This window comes from Hemitrygon akajei, chromosome 25 (genome assembly GCF_048418815.1).
Source record: "Hemitrygon akajei chromosome 25, sHemAka1.3, whole genome shotgun sequence".
Classification (NCBI taxonomy): domain Eukaryota; kingdom Metazoa; phylum Chordata; class Chondrichthyes; order Myliobatiformes; family Dasyatidae; genus Hemitrygon; species Hemitrygon akajei.
Genome location: NC_133148.1, coordinates 12008637 through 12018420, shown reverse-complemented (window position 1 = coordinate 12018420; position 9784 = coordinate 12008637). Strand labels below are relative to the sequence as shown.

The 9784-nt window shown below is 44.7% G+C and overlaps 1 protein-coding gene across 1 annotated transcript; it reads left to right on the top strand.

Moving 5' to 3' along the window:
• Window positions 1–3633: 3633 nt before the first annotated feature.
• LOC140716376 (uncharacterized) lies at window positions 3634–5498 on the top strand. The gene has a single exon (XM_073029059.1). The coding sequence runs from the start codon at window positions 3702–3704 to the stop codon at window positions 4485–4487; it is 786 nt and encodes a 261-aa protein (XP_072885160.1). The 5' UTR covers window positions 3634–3701; the 3' UTR covers window positions 4488–5498.
• The last annotated feature ends 4286 nt before the right edge of the window (window positions 5499–9784 follow it).

Sequence of the window (9784 nt, the reverse complement as noted above, 5' to 3'; positions counted from 1 at the left end):
CCAAAAAAGTTATCGCAGTTACTTGGAAATCTGACTTATATTTAACTATGGATCATTGGAATAATGAAATATATAGTTGTATTCCACTTGAAAAAATTACATATAATCTAAGAAATGAATATGATATATTTTTGAAAATTTGGCTCCCATACCTACAAAAGATAGGATTAAATACATAGGTCCTTTGAAGATAAAATTATAAAGTAATTGGCGAAAGTAAAAGTAAATATTAAAATTATTTTGAACTCCATGGAGCATGTGGGGATCCTCCGATATCCAGGCAATCTTTCTCTTCTTTCTTTCTTTTTTTTTCTTTCTTTAGACAAGGGTTAAGGGGAGGGGGGAGGGTCAATATTTTGTTTTCTCTCTTCACTATTTTATCATTACATTTATTCTTTGTAATTTTCTAAAAATTTAATAAATAATTTTTTTTTAAATGTAGACAGTCAAGATGGGGGAAAAATAGGCTTCAGGTGATATCTTGTTGGAGGTGGTGGAAGTTGTGAAGGCCAGTGAGTTGAATACAGAAACTGGCGATTTGAGAGTTGATGACCACACAAACTGTATCCTTGCCCTGCTCAAGAGAAAGCTGTCTCAGATGCAAATGTACAGGAAGTGTCATCCTCGGAACAAATGTACCAGAGATGAATGAACTAGCAGAAAGAATGAACTTGTTGTACGAGGTGGGTTAAAAGGAAATGTTGAAGGATGTGCTGATATTGAAGAGGGTCTCGAAGAGGATTATGAGAATGAACCCAGGAATGAAGGGATTAACATATGAGAAGCATATGTACTCTGGGCCTGTACTCGCTGGAGTCTAGAAGAACCAGGAGAAATCTCATAGAAATCTATTGAATATTGAAAGGCATAGAAGACTAAATGTCCAATAGTCCAATAATAATGTGTCCAATAATTGGTGTTTCCAATAGTGGGAGAGTCTAGTAGCAGAATACATCTTCAGAATACACGGATATCCCTTACAACACACAAGGAGGAATTTCTTCAGCCAGAGGGTGCTGAATCTGGAATTCAATGCCACAGATGGCTGTGAGACTGAGTCATTTGGGTATTTTTAGAGTATGGGCTCTGGATTAGTAAGGGCATCAAAGGTTATGAGGAGAAAGTGGGAAAATGGGACTGAGAGGGAAAATAAATCAGCCATTATTAAATGATGGGCCATGTGGACTAATTCTACTCTTATGGTCTTAAGTTAGTTGTCAGCCTGTCTGTTTATAATGGATGTTTGTGCTGGTCTGTCCTCTGAGGTGGAGATGACCATCGAGAAAGGGAGGAGAAGAAATGTGCTGCGAAAAAGCTGTGTGGAAATTGCCAGCAAGAGGGAAAACAATGTGATAGATGCTGTGATCTAAAGTAAACAGTAAACTGCTGGAACAGCTCAGTGGGTGTCATTCCTATGTCGGACTGAGTGCAGACACAAGATAACCAGCAGTTATCTTCCACGCATAGAAGTGAGAGGGAGAGGTGAGTTGGGGATGACTGGATAATGGGTGAAAGCAGAGGAGTGAGAGGGTCAATGGATAAATAGAGGCAGGTAGGGGTTGGGGAGTGGTGGGGGGGGTACAGACAGATTTATAGGTGATGGTTGGAAAGAAAACAGGAAAAAATCTTCTTTTTGGGCAGGTTGGGCAGCGTGTAAAGCTGGCAGGTGATGGGTGGCAACATGTAAGGGAGGGGTGATGAGGCAGTGGAGCCAGCTGGGAAAAAGGATAGGATGGTAAGGAGCAGGACACTCTATGTGTCACATCCTGCCTACCATCTACAAAATGATCCCACCACCAGCCATTCCTTCCCCTCTTCACCACCCTCTGCCCACTTCCTTCTTTCTGTGGAAACCTTTCTGACCCTGAATTCCTTCCACTGCCCCTCCCTGTACCCTAGTACTTCCCCTGCAACTCGAAGAAGTGAAACACTTGCCCCTATTCCTCTTTCCCCCACTGCTATCCAGGGGCTTAAATAGCCCTTGCAGGTGAGCTGAAGGTTCGCCTACACCCTCTCTAACCCGGTGACCTCCCCTGCATTGGTAAGACCAGCAAAGAATATGCAACCATTATACGGTGTACCTGGGCTCTGTCTGCATTGGCCATCTTGAACTTCCATTCGTATGCCATTTCAATTACCCTTTCTATCCCCTGTCTGCCCTTGGTCTTACCCACTTAGTGTGAAGTCATACACAACTAGAAGAACAGTACCTATTCCAGCAGCCTAATGGGATCAATGATAAATTTTCCACTTTCAGCTAACCCGGTCTACCAAGTTTCTTTCTCCCTTAGTAACCTTTTACTTTCTTTGCCCTAATTACCTTGTCGTCATCTTCCCCCACCTGGTTTCAATGGCTCATCTTCCCTTCCTTAATCTGATTCCCCTTATCATCTACCACCTTTCACAGGGGTGTTGCTGGGGTTTCAGAACCTGAGTTAGAGGGAAAGGTTGTATTGGTTAGGGCTTTATTCTTTATAGCTTGACAGAGGTGTACAAAATAGACAGGGTAAATGCCAGCTGGCTTTTTCTATTGAAGTTGGGAGAGACTAGAGCTAGAGCTCATGGGTTAAGAGTGACGGTGAAATATTTAAGGAGCACAGAAGAGGGATCTTCTTCATTCTGAGGGCGGTGAGTGTGGAGTTAGAAGTGGTGGATTTGATTTCGGTTTCAACTTTATGAGAAGTTCGGCTAAGTACGTGGATGAGAGGGGAGTTGAGGGCGATGGTCCAGGTGCAGGTTTGTAGGACTGGACAGAGTAGTAGTTTGGCATGGACAAGATGGGCCCAAGTGCTGTGGTGCTCTATGACTTGCCTGTATTTCTCCCTTTCCCATTTGGTTCTGTCTGCCTATCATCCCCATGACATCTGGGTTTTCCAAACACACCAGCCTGCCTCAGCCTCCCTCTCACTGCTATGCACAGGCTATCTTCCCCCTGCCTGTTCAGTTCTGATACGGGGGCTCAATCCAAATCTTTGACAATCCCTACACTTCCACAGATGCTGCTGGGCCTACTGAGCTCTCCCAGCTGTTAATTGTTTTGATTGTAGGATGTGTACCTAAATCTGCAGAAACCACATTCTGCTTCCCTGACTGTGGTATCCCCTGTAGCTATCACTGTCTATCTTTCTCCCCATGCTTCCATTGATGGAGTGATGTTTGTTCTGGCCTTTTCCCTGTTTATTCATATTGAATAGTGGCTGGAAGGCTTGGTACCCTACGTGACCTGCAATAATCCACTGGTCTTTCCTCTTCGCCAGGTGGTCATGCAGTTCCTCTCTTGCCCGTCATGAGCTGCAGGTTAATTATTTCATAAAATGTACTGTCTGTAACACACAATGGCAATTATTATCCTGCACCATCTCTTTTAGATTGGAAGTTGCCAATTTAAGAAACAGTAAAAATTCTGATTTTGTTGTTGAGTAAACTTCCTCTCCACACTCTTCCAACTTGCTTCCTCCTCCTGAAGAGCAGTGGTCAGTTTTTTCTTCATTATTTTTGAGAATTTGGCATCTGCCATCATCACAATATGATCACATTCTTTTTGCTCATTTGAGTCCTTGTGCTTTTGTTCAAACTCTTGTTCTCTTTTTCTCTTCTTGCTTTAAATTCACTCTGTAGGGTTTTCAGAAGGTGAAGATATGTGGACAGAATCAACATTCTCACTTAATCCGCTGAGACTCTAATATTGCCATCCTTTGATTATGGAAGCAAAAAGCCCCATTGACAGTGGGGAGAAACCGTATTCATGTTCACTGTGTGGGCGAGGCTTCACTCGAGCGTCTGGTCTGTCAAGGCACAGGCACAGTCATGTCGGGGAGAAACCATGCAAGTGTGGAGATTGTGGGAAGGGATTCAGTTACCCCTTTGAACTGGAAATTCATCGGCGCAGTCACACTGGAGAGAGGCCATTCATCTGCTCGGTGTGTGGCAAAGGATTCACTCATTTTTCTGCCCTACTGAAGCATCGGCGTGTACACACTGATGAGAGACCTTTCAACTGCCCAGATTGCGGGAAATGCTATAAAAGTTCAGGAGAACTTACGTGCCATCAGCGCATACACACTGACGAGAGACCGTTCAGATGCTCTCACTGTGGGACTGGTTTCCGGCGATCATCCGACCTCACTGTGCACCAGCGTACTCACACCGGGGAGCGGCCGTTCACCTGCTCCGAGTGTGGCAAAGGATTTCCCCAGTCGTCCCAGCTCACAGCTCATCAGTTAGTTCACACTGACCACAGGCCTTTTAAATGTTCCGACTGTGAGAAAAGTTTTAAAAGCAAAAAGGTTCTGGTAACTCACCAGCAAGTTCACACCGGGGAGTGGCCATTCATCTGCTCTGTTTGTGGGAAAGGATTTGCGCGTTCCTCCCACCTCCAGAAGCATCAACGAGTTCACACGGGAGAGAGACCATTCTTCTGCTCTGTGTGTGGGAAACGGTTTGCCCAGTCCTCCACACTACTGAGACACCAGCGAATTCACAAATAGTTGTTGAGATTGGATTCTGCTGTTGTTCACACAGGAATGGCTGCTGCTCATTTGGTTTTTGTCTTCTAATTTCACTGGACTGAAATTTAAGATTCTTGCTCAAATATTGAATAAAACAGTTGGCAACGATAATGTGATTTTTATCTTCTCCATCTGAGGTCCCGTACCGGTCTGGAATCAGAACTAATCAGTAGAATTGTGTCCTGGAAGACAAATTCAGCCTGACTCCGACGTTATGATGAGAGTAGTTAAAGACTCTTTATCCTTGCTAGTGTCTCTTCCCATTGGCACGGTTGAGGGCTGATTCTGAGGTGCTTGAGCAATGCATTCTAGCTGTCCTACTCTATAATTCAGAGCTCACTGCCATGGGAAAGAATAACCCCTTTGCTGCTAATTTAAAGTTGGGAAAGATAATGAGGAATGCTGGAAATGTGTTGATAGGAAAACTGCAATCTATTCTTGCAAACAATGCATCAACTGAAAATGGCAGACTTTATGTTTAGACTAAAAGACATAGCGCTGGCCTATCGAGTCTGCTTCACCATTCCATCGTGGCTGATATGTTATCCCTCTTCTGCCTTCTCCCTGTAACCTTTGTCGCCCTGACTAACCATGGACCTATTGACTTCCGCTTTAGAGTATACTCAATGACTTGGCCTTCAGAGCTATCCTTGGCAATGTATTCAGCAATTGATTCAGCAAACTCTAGCTAAAGAAATTCCTTTTCATCTCAGTTCTAAATGGGCATCCCTCTATTCTGAGGCTATGCCCTCGGATCCAAGACTCACCCATTAAAGTTCACATCTATCCACATTCACTCTATTTAAGCACTTCATTGTTCAATAGGTTTCAGTGAGATCCCCATCATTCTTCTAAACTCCAGCGAGTACAGGCCCAGAGCCATCAAATGCTCTTTATGCATTAACCAGTGTTCCCTCTCAGCTGCATAGGTGCATGGCCCCGCAGTAACTGAAATGCTTCCGTGCACATAACCTTTGTTAGCAGCAGCTGGAATTCTCTTTTATATAATTCTAATAATTTTGAGATTATGCTAATATAATGGTGAAATACCCTGTAATTAATTATGTTAATATAATCCATATATTTTCTAAATAATAAACACACCATAACCTTTACTTTGAAACATTTTAGAGCTTCAACGTATTTATGTATTAAGTTACAGCACTGTTTATTTATTATATATATTTTAAAAATGGACAAGGACTCCCAAGTCCCTTTGTGTCTCTGATTTTTGAATTTTCTCCATATTTATGAAGTAATCTACATTTTTATTCCTTCAACCAAAGTGTATGGCCACACACTTCCCTGCACTATATTCCACCTGTCCCAGCTTTGCCATTCTTCCACATGTCCAAGTCCTTCTGCAGATTCCCTGCTTCCTCAATGCCACCTGCCCCTTCACCTATCTTTAGATTGTCCACAAGCTAGGCCACAATGCTGTCAATTGTATCATCCAAATCATTGACGTGGCTCAAAAAGTAGTGGTCCTAATAAAGACCCCTGCAGAACACTATTAGCCACCAGCAACCAAACAGAATAGGCCCCTTTTATTCCAACACTTCGTCTCCTGCTTGTCTTGTTAAGCAGCCTCCTACTTTGTCGAAGGCATTCTGAAAATCAAAGTAAACACTATCCACTGATTCACCTTTTGTCTATCCTGACTGTTATTTCCTCAAAGAATTTCAACAGATTCGTCATGCCAGATTTATCCTCAAGGAAACCATACTGTACCCTTAAGGAAACTTGGCCTACATTTTTGTATGCCTCCAAGTAGACTGAAACTTCATCCTTAATAATACACTCCCAATATCTTCCAAACCACTGAAGACAGGCTAACTGGGCTATAATTTTCCAGGACTATCATAACATTGACCTTATTACATGCTTTTCTAAACATTGGCTTTAATAAATGCTTTTTCTATTTCCTGTTGAAATTTACTGTATATCCCACATCCTGCCTACTGTTCAGGGGTCTGGATATATCTCGCAACTGGATATATATCTTGCGGTTTCTTAACTTTATGCACAAGGATTCCACATCTTCCCATCCTGTGTCACTGCTTTCAAAGAATTTGATTTCACTTCTTTTCCAGCAGAGCCCACCCCATCCCCTCTGCCTACCTGCCTATCCTTTAAATAAAGGTGTATCCTTGGATGTTAACCTCTGAACTATGATCTTCTTTCACCCACAACTCAGTGATGCCCACAACGTCTTATCTGCCAGTCTCTGACTGTGCTACAAGATTATCTAACTTATTCCATATATTGCATGTTTTTGAGCGATACAGCATGGTAATGGGTCCTTCCAGCCCAATGAACCTGTACCCCCAACTGCAAGCGTAAACCCATATGTCTTTGGAATATGAGATGTACTAGGACACCTAGAGAAACTCTGTGCAGTCACAGAGAGAACATGCAGACTCCTTCCAGACCATGGCAGAACTGAGCCCGAGCTGCTGGCATTGTTATAGTGTTATGCTTACTTCTACACTATGTTGCCACCCCGTGTAAATGTCTTTGTCATAGATGTTTAACAGTGCCAGGACTTTTATCTCATGGCATTTTGAATGAGTTATATTTGTACACTGGTGGTAGGGGTATGGAAGCTATGGTCCTGGTGCAGGACAATGTGAAAAGGCAGTTTAGACAGTTTGGCATGCACCAGATGCACTGAAGGGCCTGTGTACTTTTCTCTATCTACAATTCTATTGAAGTAAAACTGCATTTCCTCTATGACCATTAGGCAGTGCATTGGATATGGATGAAATATATTTTTGTACTTTGATAGATTCTCTATGGCTTTCTCTTATTTTAGAGGCCTATTGAAAAGAACATAGTTGATAAACTGATCTTAATTGCTCACTCACTGAAAAGACCACTTGCTTGCCACATTATCGAAGTACTATTCCAAATAAAGTTATTGAAAACCAAATTACTGTCCCTCGAAAGGTGGTTGAGTGGGCAGACAGACAGAGGAATGGGACCGGCGGGCAGAAGGACGGGTGAGCTTACAGGTGCAGCAATGAGTGGATGAGCCAATGGACAAACAGAGCAATGGGCGTCAGACAGACAGGCAGAGAACAATGTGCGGGCAGGAGGTGGGTAGGCAGACAGGCAGAGAACAACGTGCGGGCAGGAGGTGGGTAGGCAGACAGGCAGAGAACAACGTGCGGGCAGGAGGTGGGTAGGCAGACAGGCAGAGAACAATGTGCGGGCAGGAGGTGGGTAGGCAGACAGGCAGAGAACAACGTGCGGGCAGGAGGTGAGTAGGCAGACAGGCAGAGAACAACGTGCGGGCAGGAGGTGGGTAGGCAGACAGGCAGAGAACAATGTGCGGGCAGGAGGTGGGTAGGCAGACAGGCAGAGAACAACGTGCGGGCAGGAGGTGGGTAGGCAGACAGGCAGAGAACAACGTGCGGGCAGGAGGTGGGTAGGCAGACAGGCAGAGAACAACGTGCGGGCAGGAGGTGGGTAGGCAGACAGGCAGAGAACAATGTGCGGGCAGGAGGTGGGTAGGCAGACAGGCAGAGTACAATGTGCGGGCAGGAGGTGGGTAGGCAGACAGGCAGAGAACAATGTGCGGGCAGGAGGTGGGTAGGCAGACAGGCAGAGAACAATGTGCGGGCAGGAGGTGGGTAGGCAGACAGGCAGAGCAATGGGTGGACGGTCAAGTAGATAAATGATTGGGCAGGTGAGCTGACAGATGAATATAAATGATGGGCATGTGGTCAGGTAGAGCTTTGGGCAGACAGATGAAGCAATGGGCAGGTTGATGAATGGAGCAATGGGTGCACGGATGAATAGATAATAGGCAAGCAGCCCAGCTGATACATGGGTTGATAAATGGGCAGGCGACTGGGCAGATGGACGCGTAGATAAATAAGCAGGTGGGCTGATGGATGAGTAGATGAATTGGCGAGTGGGCGGGCAGACGGGCGAGTAGTTATATGGTCGAGTGCACAGGCAGACGGGCGAGTAGATAGAGTAGATGGGCATACAAGTGACTAGATTCGTGGGCGAGTTGTCAGACAAGTGGAGAAATGGACAGACAGGTGGACAGGCAGACAGACGAGTAGATAAATAGGGAGGTGGGATGGCAGACGAATGACTAGATAAATGGGCAGGTGAGTTGATGGATAAGTGGAGAAATGGGTGGGTGAGCAGGCAAAATGGAGAAATGGCTGGCCAGCCAGCCAGCCGAGTGGAGAAATAGGTGGGCGAACAGACAGACGAGTAGAGAATTGTGTGGGAGATAAGTTAGCGGGCAGAAGGCCGGATCAGTAAGTGGGCAGCTGGGTGGACAGGCGGGTGAGTAGAGAATTGTGTGGGAGTGCAGTCGAGTAGATAAATGAACAGGTGGACAGGTTGACGAACAAATAGATATATAAATGTGTGGGTGGATGGACAGATGAAGGAATGGGTAGGCAGACGGACAGACAGATGAAGTAATGGGTGGGCTAGTAGACAGAACAGGCAATGGGCAGGTGGGTGGACAGATGAAGCAATGTGTGGTGGACATGCACCTGAACCCACAGAGCAAAGTATGGGCAAGTGGTTGAGTAGATAAAGAGACAAGGAAGCATCCAAGTGTGCTGACAAATGGAATGGGAGACCGGATGGACAAGAAGATAAACGAGTAGGCGACTGGGCAGATGGGCGAATACATGAATGTGACAGTGACAAGTGGATGAGTGGAGAAATGGGCGGGCAGGTGGACAATTTAAAAATTGGATAGATGATAGAGAAATACATGGAGGCGGAGGTGTAGATAACTGGCGTGTAGGTGGGTATATGGACAGGCAGATAAATCATTGTGTGGGCGTGCAGACAGATGAGGAGATAAATGGACGGGCGCAAATGCAGATGGACATGTAGATATGTAGGATAATGTAATCAGTGGAAACGTACATAATTCACAGTCACCAATCTTGAGTTGGCATTTACTTCAAGAGGCTGGTCTGACATGATGAGGTAATTACATTAAATATTTTTTACCACACTTTGTGTTCAGGTTTTGGAGTACATTCAGTGGGATCTGACTAAGGTCTTCTATAGCTGTAACATTACCTCACTGCTCTTGAACTGAATCCCGTCGTTGACGAAGACCATATGCCTTCTTAACAAACCCTCTTAACTTGCACTGCAGCTTCTCGCAAATAAAACAAAGTGAGGCATTTATGTTTAATGAAACCCGTGACACGTTTTATTGAACTCCGAAACCTAAACACAACAGCTAAAAACCTTATGTAACCACGTCATCACGTCAAACCAAACTC

Excerpts from the sequence above, each read along its gene's own strand:
- LOC140716376 (XM_073029059.1), top strand. The coding sequence starts at position 3,702 with ATGGAAGCAAAAAGCCCCATTGACAGTGGGGAGAAACCGTATTCATGT.